Genomic DNA, 21,773 nt, shown 5'->3' with positions numbered 1-21,773 from the left:
TCGAAACTTCTCCAAGAATCAAGTCCTTTGGATGGTTTTGCACGAATCTCCAATCCTTGGAAAGATCTTGGTTGTCTCCCATGGCATCTTGAGGTTGATTAATAACTTCATCTTCTTTGATTTGAGAGCTTTCTACTTGAGTATCACCATCAACTTTTTCTTGAATTGTCAAGTCATGAATCTCATGAGTAATTTCTAAGCCATCATTATCAACAACATCCTTAGTAGCACAAGGATTAGATTCATCAAAGGAAACGTGAATAGATTCTTCAACAAGATTAGTGCGCTTATTATAAATTCTATATGCTTTGCTAGTAAGAGAGTAACCAATAAAGATGCCTTCATCCGATTTTGAATCAAATTTACCCAAGTTATCTTTTCCATTGTTTAATACATAACATTTACAACCGAAGGCATGAAAGTAATTAATGTTGGGTATTCTACCATTCCAAAGCTCATAAGGAGTTTTCTTGAGGATAGGCCTAATTAAAACTCGATTCAAAATATAGCATGAGGTATTAACGGCTTCCGCCCAAAAATATTTTGGCAAAGAGTTTTCACAAAGCATAGTGCGGGCCATTTCTTCCAGAGTACGATTTTTTCTCTCTACTACTCCATTTTGTTGAGGAGTACGAGGTACGGAAAAGTTATGACCAATACCATGTTCATCACAAAACTTTTCATATAAAGAATTGTCAAGTTCTTTTCCATGATCCGTACGAATGTTAGAAATAACAAAGCCTTTTTCATTTTGAACTCTTCTACAAAGTTTAGTAAAATTAGGATAAGCCTCATTCTTATGAGTTAGGAACATCACCCATGTATATCTAGAGAAATCATCAACAACAACAAGACAATAATAGTTTCCACAAAGACTTGGAGAGCGAGTTGGTCCAAACAAATCCATATGAAGTAATTGCAAAGGTCTAGTAGTTGAAACAACATTTTTGGACTTAAAAGAAACCTTGGTTTGTTTTCCTTGTTGGCAAGGACCACAAAGTCTATCTTTTTCAAATTTGATTTTAGGAAGACCTTTTACCAAATTTTTTCTAGAGAGTTTTGAAATAGCATCCATACTTGCATGTCCTAGGCGCCTATGCCAAAGCCAACTATTTTCACTCAAAGCGGAAAAACATTTTATATCACAATTACTTAAATCATTGAGATTAAAAACATATACATTTTCAAATCTTTGTCCAACGAAGAGTGTCTTGTTGCTTTTGTCATTTTCAATGATACATTTGGATTTTTCAAAGATAACACGATTTTCTCTATCACATAATTGACTTATGCTAAGAAGATTGTGTTTTAAACCACTAACAAGTAAAACATCTTCAATAATAGGAGAATTACCTATATCACCGATTCCTATGATTTTGCCTTTGTTGTTGTCTCCAAATGTGACATGTCCACCATCTTTAGGCGAAAGAGAATTGAAAGCCCTCTTGTCACCGGTCATGTGTCTTGAACATCCACTATCAAGGTACCAACTTCCTTCCTTGAGAGAACTTTTGAAGCATACCTACAATAGCACATCAATTCTTGACTTTTGGTACCCAAATCATCTTGGGTCCTTGAAGGTTAGCATTGATACGGTTCTTAGGAACCCAAACCTTTTTTGCATTAGAAGATGAGTATCCTTTCATAGGACATGTAGGAGAAATATGACCAATTTTACCACAATAATGACATGTCAATTTAGAATGGCTAGAAGGAGGAACATCTTTTTCAAAAAGATTTTTGTGTTGAGTGGGATTATAACCAATTCCGGCCTTGTGAAAAGAAACCATTTGTTTTCCAAGAAGAATGTCTAAACTTTCTTTTCCATTAGTGAGTTTTGAAAGAGAATTAGTTAAATCATCAATTTGTTTTTCTAAAGATTCGTTTTTGGAAGTATCCTTCAAATACTCTTTTTCTTTTGCCAAAGAGGTTCTTAAACTTTCATTTTCTTCCTCCAAAATATCTTTCTCTTCAATTAAATCATCCATTTCTAGTGAGATATCTTTAGCAACCTTTTTAAGAAATTTGTTTTTAGAAACAACCTTTTCAAATTCTACTTTCAACTCTTTATAGGCAATAAACAATTCATCAAAGGAATAGGATGAGTCGAGATCTACCTCGTTTTCTTCGATGGCCATGAAACACAAGTTAGCGACCTCTTGTTGCTCATCGTCCTCATCGGAGCTACTATCGTCACTATTGTCCCATGTGGCCATCATAGCTCTCCTTTTGTCCTTCTTTGAATATTTTTTGGCATATGGACATTCACTTTTGATGTGGCCGGGCTTCTTGCACTCGTAGCAAATGATTGGATCATTTTTGCTACTTTCTTCTTTGCCTCCATCTTTTCTTGAAAATCCTCTACCTTTGCGAGATGCTCTATTTTTGAGGAGTTTCTTGAACGTTTTTGTGATGAGCGCCATTTCATCATCCTCACTTTCGTTGCTTGAATCCTCCTTGCTTTTTGATTTGCTTGTTGTACTTTTGAAGGCAAGATCCTTAACTTTCTTCTCTTTTTCACCCTTGAGGTTGTGATGCATTTCCTCCGTCATGAGAGATCCCATGAGCTTGTCCATCGTGTATTTTGAGAAATCTTTGGATTGTAGGATGATGGAGGTGGTAGTGTCCCAATTGGTTGGCATGGAACGGAGCACCTTCCTTGTCATTTCGGATTGACTGTAAATCTTTCCAAGAGCTTTTAAACCGTTAGTAATACTAGCAAATCTAGCAAACATTTGAGATATAGATTCATCCGGTTTCATTTTGAAGAGCTCATAGCTATGCACAAGAATATCAATTTTGGACTCCTTAACTTGACTATCTCCTTCATGTGACATTTCTAACTTATCCCATATTTCTTTAGCCGATTCACATGCGGAAACACAATCATATTCATTGGGAGTAATAGCAAAAAAAAGAAGGTTCATAGCTCTATAGTTCTTTTCTATTGAAGCCTTTTCCAAATGACTCCACTCATAATCTGGTTTAGGCATAGTCTCTTCTCCAACTTTCTTAGTAGGAATAATGGGACCATTTTTGATAATTTTCCATAGATCATAATCCGTGGATTGAATAAAGATCATCATTCTATTTTTCCAATGAGAGTAATTTTCTCCGGTGAACAAGGGAGGTCTATTGGACGATTGACCTTCGATACAAGAAACATTACTAGTGGTTGCCATGGATCTTAACTCTTAGATGGTTAAATCTACAAACAAGAGCCGAGGCTCTGATACCAATTGTTACCCAAATTATGCAACCTAGAGGGGGGGTGAATAGGATTGCTAGTAATAATTACCAATAAAAATTTATCTCTAACAATATATGCAAACAATAAGTATGCAATCAAAATAGAGAGATAGAGAGATAGAACCCGTTTATAGTGGTTCGGTCCGGATTTGTCCACGGTCCGGCCCTACTCCACTTCTCCTCAAGCAATTACTTGAAGGTTAGACTAATCTTTAAAAGATTACAACTTGTAAGTCTTGCGGGTGCTTACAAGAACCGAATGCCTCTAGCTTTCCCGAGGAGCTAGCACAACCGCAAGAATTTTCTCCGAAAACTTCTCAAAAACAATAACACCCAAATTCCAACCCGAATTTGGTCTTCTAAGCTTTCAAGTGTTTGACTCAAACACTCACTTAGGAAATACAAGTATGTGAAGAAGGTATGAAAATTATCGCTCACGACTTGTACAAATTTTCTCTCAAGAATAATATGAAAGTGGAAGAACAATGAGAATTTTTGGCTTTGATCTTTTGAGAATTTGCTCTTGCAATAATATGGAATGTTGTAGCTTGTGTATGTGCTCATTAATGAGTTCTTGATGCCTTATATAGCCATCCATATGCTTCCTAGCCGTTGGAAACTAGCCGTTGGAAACTAGCCGTTGGAACTAGCCGTTGGAAACTAGCCGTTGGAAACTAGCCGTTGGAAACTAGCCGTTTGAAACTAGCCGTTGGAAACTAGCCGTTTGAAACTAGCCGTTGGAAACTAGCCGTTTGAAACTAGCCGTTGGAAACTAGCCGTTTGATAGAGTGGTCATCCGGGTGGTCGTCCGGTTGTCACAGCTTTCTGTTCAGACAGCCGGCTTGTCAGCCGGTTCGTCAACCTGTGGCTCACAATTTCATCTAAATAAACCGTTAAAGCATGTATTGAGCTCAATAAAGTCTTTGTAAATATAAATCATGAATCCAAGAGACTTTATGCTATATTTCAAGGTCACGAAAATATTTAATTCGGGAATCGACTTTTCGATAATTTTGTATTTGCCGAATAAAAATATCATTGAATTAATCATCAAAATAATTAATAGAGATGCATATAAATTTTCACAAATTATAATGCATACATTTTTCAACACAAGCCCAATGACCAAGCCTTTGGGTCGGGCTTGTGGGCCGGGTTGGTCGGTCGGGTCGGTTTGACCCCCCATGTGAAGGCCACGTGGAGGTCCCTCTTGTTGGTTGCAGAGGGACCTGGAATGTCTGCGAAGAGAGGTGGTTACGTGTGACATTACGGGTATGTGCCGTGCGTCATAGTCGCTCTTAGCTTGGAGGGCAAGGACGTTCGCCTATATAAGTGGAGGGATAAACCCTAGAGAAGGTACGCAACCCTACATCACTCTGAAGTACTCTTTCTCTCTTATATTCTAACTTGTTCGTCAAAATGGCGAGAGGCGGCCAACCGCCACACGTCTTGGTGTAGGTTTGCAATGAAGCAAGGTTTGGGCAATCCAGAGAAGGTTTGAAGAGAAGCCACCACCCACATTAGTCATTCAAATATACCCACCAGAAAAATGAGAAAATTTACATTGGACGTGAAACTTTTATTTTCTTTCAACTCAACCGAACAACAGGAGAGAATTTTTTTTTAAATTTTTTTTCCTTTCCTTAAAGTACCAAACAGAGCCATCAACTTTCTCAATCAGAAACATTAATTTCACTTGACACGCTTCACAATTGTACTCCTAGCAATCATCGCAACCGCAAAAGGACAAGACTTCCACAAAATGAAAAGTTGACCCATTTGTCCTTGTCGTGTGATTTTTATCATTGATCATTAGTTCTAACAATGCTTCTTTGGAGGCATTCTAATGTTCTTTTATAGTGTGTCTAGAAGTTAGGAAAAGTGAGAAAAAAAAAAAAACTGAAATCCGAAATCTAAGTTTGCAGCAGAATTTGCGGCTAATATCTAAAATTTGTATCAACAGCTTTCATAAATATGTCCTAAAACTAGTCTCTCATTAATGTAGCGGCAATTTGATATCAAAATTCTCACAAGATCCTTCCAAAGAAATTTTCGTAAGAATCCAGATCCATGAAACGAAGGGAATAGTATATATGGGACATTTAGATCGTACATACACGTAATTCAATAACTATATAAATTATAATACATATGTATGAATTCATACGCTCAATTTTTCACCTACTCTTTAATACAGTCTTTTTATTTATTCTCTCTTACCTCTTACTAAATTGGGTACAATTCCGACGTCACATGGAGATGAATGAAGTGATATATAGAGATTTATATCGAAATCTAATAAAATTAAAAATAGCATCTAATAAAAATTCGGAAAATAGGAGTAACTAAAAACATGAGAGAGAGAGAGAGAGAGAGAGAGAGAGAGAGCACCGAATTTGATTGTGGAGGAGAAAGCGGGATAAATCGGGCCCAGCTGGACAGGGACACAAACACAGAGGTTCAGACTGAAAGTGAGGGATCCATATAGTGAAGAAAGAAACTGGAGAGAGAGAGAGAGAGAGAGAGAGAGAGAGAGAGAGAGAAGTACACGGGTGGTCTCTTTTTTTTTTCCCTCCTTTGAAGATTTTCTACCCCACGTCATAAATATATACTTACATGTGTATGCATATACTCCATTCCTCTCAGTTCCACGACGGAAAAAATCTCCTCTTTTATTCCGTCTGAAGTTTGAATTGCCCGATTCGAGCTAGGGTTCCGACGACTCGAAGTGCTTGGACTAACTATGCTGATCAGAAAATCTCCGATCTTGCCCTAAAAGCTAATAGGATTATTCCAAGGGGGGTTCAACACATGGACGACGTTGATTCGTCAATGGCGTCCGAGTCCGCCGATCACGACCACAGCAACAACGCCGGCTCCGACGATGCCGTCCCATCGGCCTCCGAGCATCCGGAGAAGTCTCCGCCGCCGCCCGAGTCTGCCCAGGCGGGCGCGGGCGGGCCGAGGACGGCGCCGACGTACTCGGCGGTGAACGCGATACTGGAGAAGAAGGAGGACGGGCCGGGCCCGAGGTGCGGGCACACGTTGACGGCTGTGGCTCCAGTGGGAGAGGAAGGGACGGCCGGGTACGTTGGGCCGCGTTTGATTCTCTTCGGTGGTGCCACTGCTCTTGAGGGCAATTCTGCTGCTTCTTCGGGGACACCCTCGTCAGCTGGAAGTGCTGGGATTAGTATGTATTTGTTTTCGTTCTTTTTTTTTCTCTGCCCTTACTCGAGGGTAGTTTCCACTATGGTGTTTTGCTGCAGGTTAGTGGCAATAGTTAAGTTGTTCGGTATTTTTGTTGATACATGAGGAAAATGACTGGTCTAGAAATCCGTGAAAAGTAGGGTTTTAGTCCATTTAGTAAATATAGCTTAGTGGAAACCACCCCTCAATTTTTAACTCAAAACTTGAGCAAAAGCTTCATTTAGGATGAATCGCTCCAATGGATAGACTCAAATCTAAGGGCAATTTGGGTTGGTTAATGGCGTAATTGTAAATTGTGAAGAGCAAAACAGGTCTTCAAGAATTTGAGTAAAAGTTTGAGTATCTCTTGAGTTGGTTAAAATTCGGGCAAAACTCAATCTGGTCTGTGTTTGAGTGAAGGACTGGAGTGAGTTTGAAGGGGTTTTACTCGGAGTTCGGTTCTGAGTCGATTAAAAGAGTAAGGGCTGGAATGTTGTTGACAAACTCAATAGCAGTGGGTTAAAACCTCGATGTTGGAATGCTATAGGAACAACTCCTATCTTGTCGAAATCTAGACGCTTGTTTTGGTTGTTTCATACCACCATCCGAGTCATTGAAAGGGCACTTCAAACAATGGTCTATAACACGTTAGTAAGTGGCAAAGTTGCATGAGGACTTGGTTTTGTTCATGAGGTGCAAAAGAGGCTTTAACTTTGTCTTGGATTCAAACTAAGTACTTTATTTATGTAATTTGTTAAGGTGTGCAGAACCCTAATTTTGTTGAGAAACTATTCAGTCTCTCTATCAAGGTAAATAAATTGCACAACTTTGGTGGGTATTTGTTTTATTGTCTTTCCAAGGTTTAAAACCATAATCTTGTTGAGATACTACTCAGTCCCTCTTTTGAAGGTTATAGAAATAGATTTTGGGTAGATTGATAGGCATACCACTGATGGCGGCCACAGACTTGCATGCATAGTGCATAGAACATATTGATTGGTATTTCTTCTAGTATTGTGTTAAACCAACATGAATGAACCTTTGGATATAAGGATGATACTGTTAATTAAGGCCAGAATATCTCTCCGGAATTTTTTGAGTGGGTTGTTGTCTGCTTCAAACTTTTGTGATCCTTATGTTTTTCTGGAATTGCAGGGTTGGCGGGGGCCACTGCTGATGTGCACTGCTATGATGTGTTGACAAATAGATGGTCTAGGTATGCCAAGACGAGTGCTCACTCATCAGCAACTGACGACAATCCTGCTATTATGCCTTTCATCAAACCTTGACATCTTTTTTATCCAGTACTTCCAATAATTCGTTGATGAACTTTATTCGCAGGGTTACACCCTTTGGAGAACCTCCCACACCAAGGGCCGCGCATGTGGCAACCGCTGTGGGTACTATGGTGGTTATTCAGGTTGTAAGCACCATTGATGTTTTCTTTCTGGTCGTTTGGATGCCCCATTAATTATTCAGTGCCTATCCTTTTAGTGCTTTGATTTTTTTTTTTTGTCCTCTTTCATTTAGTTAGTCAATGGTAGCTACTTACGGTGATCTTTAAATCTAACACAGGGTGGAATCGGTCCAGCTGGTTTGTCTGCTGAGGACCTTCATGTTCTGGATCTCACACAGCAACGGCCACGGTGGCATAGGTTAGATTCCTGACGCTTGTGGTTGCCAATTTATGTTTGGAACACCTCAATAAAGTTTACACATTACTTCTAAATCCGTATACTTATGAGGTATTGAATATCCCTTGTACTGATGGCAATGTCCTGCAGGGTTGTGGTTCAAGGCCCTGGACCAGGTCCGCGATATGGGCATGTCATGGCTCTGGTAGGGCAAAGGTATCTTATGGCAATTGGTGGAAATGATGGTGAGTATCTTGCAAAGCTTCTTTGTCTTGTGAGCTCAAGTGGGTTACTTTGTTGTGACATTAAGCAATAATTTGATGCATGATTCCAGGAAAGCGACCATTGGCTGATGTATGGGCGCTGGACACAGCTGCGAAGCCATATGAATGGCGAAAATTGGAACCTGAAGGAGAAGGTCCACCTCCATGCATGTAATTCTCTGCTTTTGTGGTTATGTAATGCATAATTCTTTTTTTTTTTTTTTGATCCGCAATGCATAATTCTTTGTTTCGTCCTTTTTCCATTGCATTTTTTTATCTTGGGTTGTAGTTGGCCTTTTCATTTCTTATAAATGTGTTGTAAATTTTATATAATTCATAACTTATCAAAAAAGGATTAAGGAGTGAGAACTTATGCACAATAGGCAGTGAAGCGGTTTCGAGATGTATGTCTGACTGATCATTTATCAATGGAGGTTGTGGTCTTCGTGCTTACACTAAGCATTGTTGTTGACCAACTAAAATTTTCCATGCCTTCGGACACTTACTGATTGATGGTATTGCTTGAACTGAGTGTTAATCATGATGCTAGTTGCTTGATGATGATCATAGTTTTTTTTTTTATTGTTGTGTGCATTGTGGTATAAATGTGTTTGTTCTTGTTCTTGTGGGATCTCCGATGGTTTTAATTTGTTATTTAGTGAATACTGTTGTTCTGAGTGTGAGTGGCATGCACTCCATCTTGATGGGTCTAAATCACGACTATTCACCCCTTGTTTTGCTTTTGAGTGATGTATGTGTTAGTTGGCACGTGTGCAAGCAACAAACACTCATCATTGAATTTGGCCCTACTTGTTCTAACTCCCCTGGTTCAAAATACGGTCCCTTGTTTGGCATTTGAGTGGTGTATATGTTGGTGTTGGCACCTGTGCAAGCAACAAATGCTCATCATTGAATTTGACCCTACTTGTTCTAACTCCCCTGGTTCAAAATGATTTGCTCTCTAAATAGAAGTTGATATTCAAGTTGTAGATGGACTGAAAATCTTGTATTAATGGATTTAGGTTGATGTTTGCTAGTGTAGTATTGGTTTTTGATCTTTCTTTGGTTTCCGGTGTTGATACATTTATTGAAGTGTTTCTTTAGTAAATCGATCATTTTTTGGTCTCGCTCGGAATAGGTATGCAACAGCAAGTGCACGCTCTGACGGCCTTCTTCTTCTTTGCGGAGGAAGGGATGCTAACAGTGTGGTAAGTTAACATACTCTTTGCGTTATCCATAGTTTCAAATGCTTGAGATATTATTAGCCACCTACTCCAGCTAGCTTATTGTCATTTCTAATTAGTACTTCTCTTGCCACCTTTGAGGAACTTACTGTCGTTTATATTTTCCCCTTCAGTAGGTTGTTAATTTTCTCTATAGAAAAGCCAGCAGTTGTAATTGTTGGAGAAATGCCTTTTCTGTCTTTTCGTTCCCTTTGCAAGGCGCAGAATGTGGAGAGTCTGAAAAATTTCTTTCGAGTTTGTGTATGATGTCATTTGGCATCCTCTACACCTGCTCTCTGGTTGTCTCATTCATTAAACGTTTAGGAGCTTCCTTTTTAAGTTGCACTCTTTTGTACCTCGCCTAAGGTGCTCTGGGTTAATTTTCCTCACAAGGACAATTTATATCCTCCCCTTCCCTTGCAAGGAGCAGAACTTGGAGTGTCTGAAAAATTTCTTTCGAGTTTGTGTATGATGTCATTTGGCATCCTCTACACCTGCTCTCTTGTTGTCTCATTCATTAAACTTTTAGGTCTCATTCATTAAACTTTTAGGAGCTTCCTTTTTAAGTCGCACTCTTTTGTACCTTGCCTAAGGTACTCTGGGTTAATTTTCCTCATAAGGACAATTTATATCCTCCACTTCTGGAGATTGATTTCAAGATTAATTGATGCCAGAGAATTAACTATTGCCTTGATTTGGGAGGAAACCAATGTCCAAGTTACTCTTAGATGCTACCTTTGTGAAACTTTACATTTTCCTTATGGTGAAGTTCAGGTAAAATGCGTTTGATGCAAATTTCGTATCATACCCTTGAGGATATTGGATCCAAATGATTTTATCCATTCGCTATTCCATGCCTGGTAGGACTTTGTTAAGTTAAACACGCTCACTAAAGTTGAATTAATATGCTAAGCAGCTTGAACTTCTGAGAAGAGGCTATATCCATGGCAGACACCCCTACATGCATCATAAAGTTGAAAGTTGAAACGCGTCTTACATTAGTTCGCCCTAGTGTTTAGAATCACTTATGCTTTAGATACTTGGGGGATACATATCCAATGGTTAGACACACTTGAAATACAATGCCAGTTTTTATTTGGATCTAAGGAGAAATATATCTCTGACCCCTCCTCATTTAGACTGTTAATTTTAGAAAAACTCGTATGTAAGGAAAAGTATATCTCTGACCCCTCATTTAGACTTTTAGAAAATCTCGGATCTAAGAAAAAGTATATCTCTGACCCCTCCTCATTTAGACTGTTAGTTTCTACAAATCCAAATACTTCCACATTGTTTCCGCATGGAGATTTCTAATAGATATTAAGAATTCTTATTCATAGAAAATGTGGAAATAATCCTTTTTACCTTTTGAGTTGACAAAATATGAACGTATGTTGAAAAATGAAAATATAATTTTTTGAATTTAATTTGTCTATGTAGGTACATATACTTTCATTTTATTGAAATTTCCAATGGCAGCTTGTACGTGCCATGTTCCATTCATGTCTGTCTTGTGTCCGGCCCTATTTTTAATTTTTTTTTTTATCGTTGACTCCTTTAACTTGTTAGAACTTGTCCCACATTGGTTAATTATAACCTCAAAAACTAGTATATGAGTATGGACAGTCTCTTCGCTCATTGTCAATTGGTTTTGAGGTGGATGCTATAACATGGTATCAAAGCTAGGCTTTTGGAGGCTTTTGGACAAGACTCTATTGATTATTGCCCCAATGTTTGTGCCATAAGTGCACCATGTTTTGTTATGATCCCAATGTTGTGGATCCGTTGTTTACCTCTCCACGTGCGGGGGAGTGTTAAGAGCTTAGTATATGAGCCTTGGCGGCCTCTTGACTCATTGCCAATTGGTTTTGAGTTGGATGCTTGAACAAAACGTTGTGCCATTATTGAATGATGGGTGATGGTGTGGCAGACTTATTAGCTCAGGCCTCATTGAGTCATCATTGCCTATACTACCTCCTTTGTTTTTTTGTTTTTTCTTGGGCTGTCTTCTTCCGGGGATGTAAAAAAGGGTTCTTCTGCGCTTTCTTGCACCATAGCTATATACAAGAAAATCTGCTCAAGGAACTGTTCTTCTAATAGCACAAAAAAAAAGCCTAATATATGCTTCTACATTTTGTAAAGATATGTTTTCGTAGTCCTATACTGCAGAATTTTGTGCTACTATGTTGTTTCTAATTGTGTGCTAAACTCTGGTAAGAGTATTATCTTACAATTATATCCATATGATTGTTTTTCTTCAATGAGATCAAGATAAAACACGCAGAATTAACTTCTTACGTCCTCTTCCAACGATTTTGCAGCCACTGGCAAGTGCTTATGGACTTGCAAAACATAGGGATGGTAGGTGGGAATGGGCAATTGCTCCTGGTGTCTCGCCATCGCCTAGATATCAACATGCAGCAGTGAGTTTCTGATTTGAACTCTAAACCCTGTGGGATAATGGCTCCTTTCATGTATCTGGAAGCTAATCATTCGCATGCATTGTACCCTTGCAGGTTTTTGTTAATGCGCGGCTCCATGTATCTGGAGGTGCGCTAGGTGGTGGACGCATGGTGGAAGACTCGTCAAGCATTGCAGGTACTTTGTTCACATTATTATGACTGTTTTCCCTCTGAAATCATGCAAATGTATTGCAAATTTTAAAGGCATCTCCATTCTGTGAAAGTTGTCTCTACCTTCCAGGTCCTACCGTTCTAATGACTATAGTTGTGATTGTTGGTCTTCCACTTTTCCTGTAATATATTCATCAGATTTTAGCAGCGTCCTTTCACAATGATTATAAGGCAAAAATACTACCTCCTTGCTTTGTAATTAATCTGAAGAAATCTTGTATGAAGTATTGCCTTATTTTAGTGCCAGAACTAGTTTGAGATTAGATTTTTCAGTGAATGAAAGGTTCTAGTCCATCAAACTCTCTAAAATCTGATATTTCTGTGTTTAGTTCTGGATACTGCAGCAGGAGTTTGGTGCGATACAAAATCTGTTGTTACTACTCCAAGGACAGGCAGATACAGTGCCGATGCTGCTGGAGGAGACGCTGCTGTTGAACTGACAAGGCGTTGTAGGCATGCTGCCGCTGCTGTTGGTGATCTAATCTTTATTTATGGTGGTCTGCGTGGCGGTAAGACATAAACACGTAATGTAACATTTTACTTATTGCTTTTAGATCTAGTTTCAATACTCTTCAGCAGGTAGGTGCTGGTATCTTTTGTGATTTGAGGATTGATTATGCTAGCTATGATGTACATTTCTCACAAAATGATGTTAGCTGGACTATACCTATGCTATTTGCCAGCATTGTATGGATATGTGCTGATTTCCTTTGTGGTAGCCTAATTTTGTATCGATTTGCGTGAATTTGATGCATATGGTGCTTAAATGATGGTTCATCCTTTTCATGACAATGTTATGTCGGGTGAAGAAAAATTTCAGAAGAGTAGGACTACATATTAGTGTGACTGAAGTTTACACTAGTGGTAGGGGGTAATGAATTGGCAGAGGATGGCGTATTTGGACATGAAGTGAATTGGTGGAAACTTATGTGAAGCTGTAATAGGCTACAGGGGTGGAATAAATCTATAATAGGCTATGGTGGATATTTTTCTTTAGATACAACTGCAGCCCAGGAATGAGATTTCCTCCCATTCATTTGGTGGCGAGTTTCAACAGTGGATAACATTCTTGAGATACTTGGCAACATAAAACAGCCTGTAAAGAATGTGATTTCCTCTAGTTCATTTTGTGGCGAGTTTCAATTGGTCAGAGGTGTGAAGTTCAGCACGCAAGAGGAGTTTTAGAAGGGGATGGCAAGTACCAAAAACTCTATTGCGAGTCAAAAAGCCCTTGAATCAGGAAAGGTTGCTAAAATATCAGATTCATTGCTGTATTTAGGCACCTAATATTGATACGCGTATCCAATTCTCATTTGCCATCGTGTTAGAGTTTGCTCATGAAAATTACTTTGTAATTGCGTTGTGTGGGTTGTTTTCAAATGAAGTGGGAGGTCCTGCTTACCTTTTAGACAAACATCAGAAAGTTGAGGATATTCATTCGTCTTATTACTCATTGGAATATATCGAAAAAGGATATGCATTCATAAGTGTCAATGACGTGCAATGAAGTAGAGACTTGTTTGAGAGACCTGGTGTCCTAGTTACCAACGACATACATTAAGATCCCTGGGTGATCACTGACCCCCCTAGCCTTTTTCCTTTTCTCTCTCAGATACCCTTTTGATAGTTCAGCAGGCAATGATGGAAGATGCAACATTTTATGGTTTAACAAAATGCATGGTAAGGGAAGTATTGTTAAATATTGACGTCATCTCAAGGGCGATGCGAATTTTACTTTATTTTTCATTTTTCCCTCTCATATGGAAAATGTTTTTTGAACTTTAGATTATCAAATTGTAGTGGCAGTAGTAGTTTTAGCTTCATTCTTGCCCTTCTAGCTAACTAGTCTCGCAAAATATCGTCCTAATTCCATTGTGACTTTCTCCTCCTCCTCTTTAATTATAGTGACCTCTCTCCCACATTGTAAGAAATTTCAAGGGTGCTTTAGCAGTTGGACTTCTGACGCCACGTACTCTTGTCCTACCACAGTGAGATGATTACCATGCTAACCTGGTCAACTTTTTAAATGCATTCCAAGACAGGAGTTTGAGTCTGATTTGCTTGTTTGACAGGGGTGTTGCTTGATGACCTACTGGTTGCGGAAGACCAGGCTGCTGCTGAGACAACAAGCGCAGCCTCACACGCTGCTACTGCCGCATCCAATGTACAGGCGGGGAGGTTGGGTGGAAGGTATGGGTTTGCTGATGAAACCAGGCAAACAAATCATGAAGCAGTTCCTGATGGTGCCGTTGTATTGGGAAATCCGGTTGCCCCTCCTATGAATGGTGATATGTATACTGATATAAGCACTGAAAATGCGATGTTCTCGGGTTCACGGTATGGTTGTGGCTGTTTTTCCACATTGATTTCAACTTGGTGTAGTTTTCAGAATGCTAATGCTTTGGCTATCATGACTATGTGGAAAAGCTGCTAAATTGGTCTCCCTGCAGGAGACTGAGCAAAGGTGTTGAGTACTTGGTTGAGGCTGCAGCAGCAGAGGCTGAAGCTATTAGTGCCACATTGGCTGCTGCTAAAGCACGGCAAGTTAATGGAGAAGTCGAACCTCCAGACAGAGATCGTGGGGCTGAGGCTACCCCTAGCGGGAAACAGATACCTACTTTAATTAAGCCTGATCCTGAGGTGTCAATTAATTCAGTTCCACCTGGAGTGCGGTTGCACCACAGAGCTGTCAGTTGTGACTTGATTCCTATTTGAAATTTTCTTTTCAATTAAAATCTTATCATGACGTGCTATCCGTTGATGGCTTTCTTTATCAAGGGAGTTCTTCTATGCATTTGCAGGTGGTTATAGCTGCAGAGCCTGGTGGAGCTTTAGGTGGCATGGTCAGACAGCTTTCGATTGATCAATTTGAAAATGAAGGACGACGAGTCAGTTACGGGACCCCGGAAAGTGCCACAGCAGCTAGGAAACTATTAGACCGGCAAATGTCTATCAATAGTGTGCCGAAAAAGGTAGAGGCTATTTGTTGTGCGTACGATGAAACAAAACTCTTTGGTTGGATGGTTGATATGAATTCAATTGAATTTCTTTTTGGTCTTGAATAGGCACTAGAATGTGCCTTTCAGGTACCTGATAAAACAGGCTGTTAGATTGGATAATATATTTCCCTTGCTGATCCTTTTTTTTTTTTTCCTTTTTTCTTCACTATAACCTTTCCGTTCAACCTTTGTAATTTTTTGAGTAGAAGTTTATGAGAGTACCTATATTTTCTAAAGCATATATGATTCTAGTGGATGCCCGTTGGAATGTAACATACTCTCAGCTTAAATAAATTATCCGTTCTAGCGAACTACTCTACGCAATAGTTGTAATTAGTGACTAATCACCACAAAGCGCCAGTTACCATTTTTATATTTCCCCATTTGACCATAAAAGACAATATCTACATAGAGATACATTGCCTAAAAAGTGAGGGTAGAGAGGTATGGATTTATTAAAAGAATATTCTCTGTATCTTTTAAAAAAGAAATGATCTGATGGCTACAAAGTTAATTGGAAGTGATCTAACGGTTGTAGAGATTGCTCTCGTTTATATGCCTAGACATTTTTAATAGAAAGCGCTCTGTTTTATAATATAAATATAAATATAATATAGATATCAAGTACTCAACATACAATATGTTAATATCAGGTTCAGATCTGATTTTGGTAGTTTGTTTGACTTGTAATGTTTCCTACAACAAAAAGTTGGATTAACTTGTGTTGCTTTCTATTTGGATATCAGTAAACTTTAGTCTTTGTCTTCAAGGAGTGAAGAACAATGTGTGTGTGTATTTTCCTGCTGTAACGGGAACACCGTTTTCTTCACTTTCTAGGTGGTAGATCATCTCCTAAAGCCTCGTGGTTGGAAGCCTCCAGTGCGCCGACAGTTTTTCTTGGATTGCAATGAACTAGCAGATCTCTGTGATAGTGCTGAGCGTATATTTTCAAATGAACCCACTGTTCTACAGCTCAGGGCTCCTACCAAGATATTTGGTGATTTGCACGGCCAATTTGGTGATCTTATGCGCCTTTTTGATGAGTATGGAGCCCCTTCAACTGCTGGGGACATTGCGTAAGTGTTTCAATTCTTCAATTTTTGTTGATTTTGTTTCCTTGTTGAATCTCGTGTTTTAACTAAGAGTTCGTCATTGGCACAGCCTTTCCTCATGATGTTTTGGAGGATGACACTAGTCTCTTAAGTATATTTTGACAAGTTAAATAAAACCTTGCCTTGGACCCTTGGTCACATAGTTGGTATATGCTTATGTAATGGCCTGGTTTGCTGATACATAGTGACGTTACCTATCACTAATCAACTTCTAAGTTCTAACTAGAACTAGTATATCAACATTTACTGATATTTACATACACGCTATCATATGTGCTCCCACTTTTAGATTCTTCTATCTCCTCTTGCTCTCCTGCACCCGTACGGCGTACCCGCTCCTACTTCGTGTAACTGGACGATAGATAATTGGTGGTGTTATCTGCATGGGCATCAACACCATTTTCTATTTTTTATTATAATCATATATTTGGATGAAACTTTGTTCAATGTTTACTGCATGGAGTCCTTGTAAATTGCAATTACCAAAACTTTCTGTCACCTTTGTCATGATCCTAATCTTTCAATATTACCAGATATATTGATTATCTCTTCTTGGGAGACTACGTTGATCGGGGCCAGCACAGCTTGGAAACAATTACTCTTCTGCTAGCTCTAAAGGTATGTAACTATTACTTGTTTGTCTAAGCTTTCACCAAGGGTAACCCTCTTACACATTTTATACTGAATCATGGTGGTTGTTTCTGTGCCATTTGATGAACTTTTTAGGTGGAGTATCCCCGCAGTATACATTTGATTCGTGGGAACCATGAAGCCGCTGATATCAATGCCCTTTTTGGCTTTCGGATTGAGTGTATTGAGCGCATGGTAATGCATTTCTTTTAGGTCAAAATTCTTTTGTTTTCCACTTTTACCAATAGTAGTCATCAGGTCCATGATATGCCAAACAGGGTGAGAGAGATGGGATTTGGGCATGGCATCGGATAAATAGATTGTTCAATTGGCTCCCTCTCGCTGCTCTAATTGAGAAAAAAATTATCTGCATGCATGGGGGCATTGGAAGATCAATAAACCATGTGGAACAAATTGAGAATCTTCAGCGTCCGATTTCAATGGAAGCAGGCTCGATTGTTCTCATGGACTTGTTATGGTCTGTATGTTTTCTTTCCCTTTCAACTTTATTTTGATTTTTTAATCCGTTAACATGGTTATATGTATTTCGTTTTTTAGGTCTGACCCAACAGAAAATGACAGTGTGGAAGGATTGCGCCCAAACGCTAGAGGTCCTGGGTTGGTTACATTCGGGGTATGTATTTGTGTTTTCATTTTCTATCATACATCCAGATATTTCGTGAGTATTAATTTATTGGGTACACCAAAGTCCCTTATTTTCCAAAGATTAAAAGGGATGAATCATCCCTTTTATTCTTTGGATAGTCCTCCCTTTTAATCTTTGGAATCACTCTGATACAAACTACCACCTCACATCATTAAAGTTTAGTGGGAAATGCTACCCTTGCTTGAGGAGCTTATACAGAAAGGAGAGAGATCTCCAAGTCTACCACTTCCTTGAACCCCATCTGCCTACCCTTGCCCCGTCCCCCTCTCAAATCAATGCACCGCAACCACCGGATCGAAACAGACTTTTGCAAAAAATCGACCAAACCTGCAACCACTACCCATCCAAACGACCCATGGGCTCCTTAAACGATTGCCAACTCACGCCATTGCTGAACACAAGCACCTTTTCTGCATTTCTCTTCTCATCTCCCCTGATCAAATGACTTGGACCCGCCCATCCCAACCTCACCACTCCTGACCAACCCCACCCACCAGATCCCCCTGCCCAAGGAACAGAGAAACAACTTCAGACATTGGGAAGAAACTTGTAGCCCAGCCTGATCTCTTGATGGATTTTTTTCACCTAAATTCTAATGAGTTTGCCAAAGACAAGGTTAATCTGTATGTAGTTTCTACAGTATTTTGCATATTAATGCTCATCTGATCTGGTTTTCTAGCTCAGCCTGATCGCGTGATGGAATTTTGCAACAACAATGATCTTCAGTTGATTGTACGCGCACATGAATGTGTTATGGATGGCTTTGAGCGTTTTGCCCAGGGGCATTTAATTACTCTGTTCTCGGCCACCAATTACTGTGGTGTGTTCTCCGGCTGACCTCCAAAGCTTTCTTAGCATGACTGGTGCTTTGTCATATTTAAACTTTGTTGTCCCTTTTCTCAGGTACTGCAAATAATGCAGGAGCAATACTAGTTCTGGGTAGAGATCTTGTAGTGGTTCCAAAACTCATTCATCCATTGCCGCCAGCAATTTCATCTCCAGAAGCGTCACCCGAACGCCATATAGAAGATACGTGGATGCAGGTGCTGCCATATAGTGGAAATCAATTCTTATGCTTTGAAGTTGGTTAATTTGACAATATTTTTGAAAAACAGAAAGAAAGAGGAAAGAAGAGTCCCACTTTAAGTGGGGTGGACCTCCAATGATTGTATTTGAGGAAGATCTGACCTCCTGTTTGTCGACAATGGAAGAGCTTTGAAAACAAGCAACCCGCTCTTTCATTCATTTGACAAAATGTATACCAGAAAACATGCAACCCTGTAACCAATTAGCCTACAAATTGAAAATTCAATCCTAATCAATCACTCTGATGCATAATAAAACCACTAAAAAACTTATTTTTTAAACTATCGTAAGTTTTATAAGCCTCCACATGTTGTAGGTGGATTAATTTTGTCCATTGTTTTGTTCTCTGTTGTAGGAGCTTAATGCAAATAGGCCACCAACGCCAACGCGAGGTCGTCCCCTAGTTGCTAATGATCGGGGTTCTCTTCCTTGGATATCGTAAAAGATCTTTCCCCTTTGCGTTTTGTTATACTCAAATCTAGGCTCATGCATCGCCTGGGAATTCTGGTGTTCTGCAAAGAGCATGATGGACCCTATGGGTAATTCGCCAAACCTATTGCTGAATATTTGACGAGCCACCAGGAAATGAAGACAGAGTTTGGAAATGAAGACATGAGTTCCAAAGCCAAGTTGCCGGCGGAGTGTATCTTACTTTATCTGCTGGGCTAAAAAGCAGTTCGGGGTTCTCCAAAAGTTACCCCCTACATCGAGCCACGAAATTACAGTCTCGGCTTCTCTAGTTCAATGAGTAGTGTTAGCGGTGGGTATTTTTCTCGATAATTAGAGTTTGTATTTTTCACTCTTTTAGGTGGCATTATTTTTGTTTTCTGTTCCTCCTTCCCCCCACCCCACCCCACCCCAACCCAACCCAACCCAAGAGGACGTGAGACCCACAGATGATTGGTGAGATATATAATGTGAAATATCTTAGGGCATTCGTGTATCATAGAGGCATTGCTTTGTGTAATTTGTGTTTCTACTTTGTACAATATATAACTTTTGAGTTGAGAATATTAGGGTTTTGGTCTGAGAACAAACAATGTGGGAAAGAGAGGTTTTTGTCTCTCCAATCTTTTTTTGTAGGACTCTTGATGTGCTCTCCCTTGCTGCAGAAACTAGAAGAGAAGTAAGAGTTTGCTGTCTAGCAAGTGAAACCTGGAAGAAAACTCCTGTATTGATTTTTCTGCCTACAGACCAATTTGGTCCTTGATGCTTCTGGTTACCACATGTGTCCTTTTGTGCCGCAGTTTGGGAGCTTTGTAGGTCATTCATAAACTTTTTGTTGTATGATATCGCTGGACCTCAAACCATTGTTTATTTCGCCATTGTATGTAATTGGAATGCAGTCAGACGAATTTATAGTCTACTTCCGATTTTGAACTGTTTATGACCCTGAAAGTGCTCATGATAATTTTTCAATATTGAGTGGTTAAAGCCCTGTTTGATTGAGGGGTGGGATTCGACTGGGACACGGGATGCACTACGGCGTCTCTGGTTTTGATGGGACTACTGGTTCCGATGGGATTACTAGACCTGTGGAACCGCCAATCCGGCTTTTGGAAGTGTTTTGCCAAAATGAGTGGCCTATTAGTCCCATCGGCATGTCAATTACCCTCATTTGGGCAGCTTAACAATCAAAAAATAGACATGCTCACTTGTGTACACGTTCACAAAGATGTCACTTTGTGAGCGTAAGCAAAGTGTTTGTGTACATAGCATAGTTGGATTAACAACACCTGTGGGATCCGATGTTTATAGCCGTACCCCGTGGGACTTAGTTGTACAGACCTAATTGCCCATGGTTACTTGATTTCTTGGCTCAACTGCTTGAGCATGTGTAGCAGCATAGGTAAAGACTAAAGAGGCCTTAAAGCTATTATACCTAATCAAAAACCAAAAAACAGCCCTACACCAGCCTCAACAAAGCCCCAAACAGTGCATAGGTAAATATTAGGGATGACAATCTTAACCGAACCGATGGGTACTCGAATAGTAACTGCTTTTTTTTCCTGAACCATAACCGAAATATTCCCCGTTGGTGCGGATATGGTGGGGGTGGGAGATAACCGAACGGGTTCGGTTATGGTTCAGCTTATACCACTACCAGTTAGGGTTTGTCCTCATTTCTCCACTCATCCGTTAGACCAGCTACTGAGAGCGGCGATTGTGAGTGACTCCGTGATGTCTCTCTCCGTGGACTCATTTTACATGTAGAACCCAAAACTTCCCCCAAATCTCACATAGATTTTTGAGATATGCTTTTTGATTCAACAAATCCTTCATGTTTCTCCATAAACTTGTCTAGTAAGGCCACCAATCTTCATGATGATCTGATCGTACTTGGGCCTGGCTGTGAGATCTTTGAAGATGATAAAAGCGACAACGAAGAACAGAACGAAAAGGATCTCGAACTCGGCGAACCGAACGAAGTTGAAAACTGAGGTGACGGACCGAGTCAGTAGCGACTCGTTCCGATTTTGGCCCGCGCTCACTCGTTTTGGCATCGTTTTCTTCCCTTCTTCTCCTTCGACCCACTGATTGTTGGTTTGTTTTCACTTGTATTGCTGTGATTTTTTTTTTTTTTTTGAAGAATTTCCGAATTATCCAGAAAGAATGGCTGAATGTTGGTTTTTTCTCCCTCTTTTTTGATCTCACTCAGTTACCCATTCAGTTCGGGTATTACCCAAAAATCGAATGGTTCGGTTATGGTTCATTTTCTCCCTCCCTGTTCGGTTATCGGGGCGAATATGGATTGTATATCGGTTTCGGGGATCGGAGACGGAAATCCCCATATCCACCCTGAACGCCCCGAATGTCATCCCTAGTAAATATGCCTAAGAACTATCCACCATGTATTTATTATTTTATTAATTTTTTTCCTCTCTCTCTGTCTCCTCTCCTCCCCTCCTCTTTTCTCCTCTCCTCCCTTCACCTATCTATAAACAATTGCTATTGAATTAGAGAAAAAGTACAATAGTATTAAAAGAGATGTAAGCAGGTAAAATAAAAAATATATACTGTTCATTAGTTTTTTTGGCTATGGACTAGTGTACATGCTCTTAGGCGGGCAATTTCTCTCTCCTTTTTCCTT

The 21,773-nt window shown here is 39.6% G+C and overlaps 1 protein-coding gene across 2 annotated transcripts; it reads left to right on the top strand.

Annotated features, from left to right (window-relative positions):
* The first annotated feature begins 5,681 nt into the window (after positions 1 to 5,681).
* Positions 5,682 to 20,067, top strand: LOC131312450 (serine/threonine-protein phosphatase BSL3-like). 2 transcript variants are annotated; one of them, XM_058340198.1, is made up of 21 exons: positions 5,706 to 6,439; positions 7,591 to 7,651; positions 7,777 to 7,855; positions 8,011 to 8,090; positions 8,220 to 8,314; positions 8,404 to 8,503; positions 9,471 to 9,540; positions 11,877 to 11,978; positions 12,072 to 12,153; positions 12,518 to 12,697; positions 14,261 to 14,525; positions 14,639 to 14,876; positions 14,990 to 15,160; positions 16,025 to 16,263; positions 16,833 to 16,917; positions 17,026 to 17,124; positions 17,208 to 17,407; positions 17,488 to 17,563; positions 18,281 to 18,416; positions 18,500 to 18,639; positions 19,038 to 20,067. In XM_058340198.1, the coding sequence occupies exons 1-21, from the start codon at positions 6,061 to 6,063 to the stop codon at positions 19,122 to 19,124; spliced, it is 2,964 nt and encodes a 987-aa protein (XP_058196181.1). In that variant the 5' UTR covers positions 5,706 to 6,060; the 3' UTR covers positions 19,125 to 20,067. The 2 variants fall into 2 exon arrangements, 1 of the variants encoding a protein (XP_058196181.1); XR_009195876.1 differs by lacking the exon at positions 19,038 to 20,067 and having other exon boundaries at positions 5,682 to 6,439; positions 18,276 to 18,416.
* Positions 20,068 to 21,773: the final 1,706 nt, after the last annotated feature.

The sequence above is a fragment of the Rhododendron vialii genome, chromosome 13a (genome assembly GCF_030253575.1).
Source record: "Rhododendron vialii isolate Sample 1 chromosome 13a, ASM3025357v1".
Classification (NCBI taxonomy): domain Eukaryota; kingdom Viridiplantae; phylum Streptophyta; class Magnoliopsida; order Ericales; family Ericaceae; genus Rhododendron; species Rhododendron vialii.
The sequence above is the reverse complement of the archived record's forward strand: the minus strand, read 5'-3'. Positions and strand labels throughout refer to the sequence as shown.

Excerpts from the sequence above, each read along its gene's own strand:
- LOC131312450 (XM_058340198.1), top strand. The coding sequence starts at position 6,061 with ATGGACGACGTTGATTCGTCAATGGCGTCCGAGTCCGCCGATCACGAC. Across the intron at positions 11,979-12,071 it reads CTAGATATCAACATGCAGCA|GTTTTTGTTAATGCGCGGCT; the intron begins GTGAGTTTCTGA and ends GTACCCTTGCAG. Across the intron at positions 17,408-17,487 it reads GTTCTCATGGACTTGTTATG|GTCTGACCCAACAGAAAATG; the intron begins GTCTGTATGTTT and ends TTCGTTTTTTAG.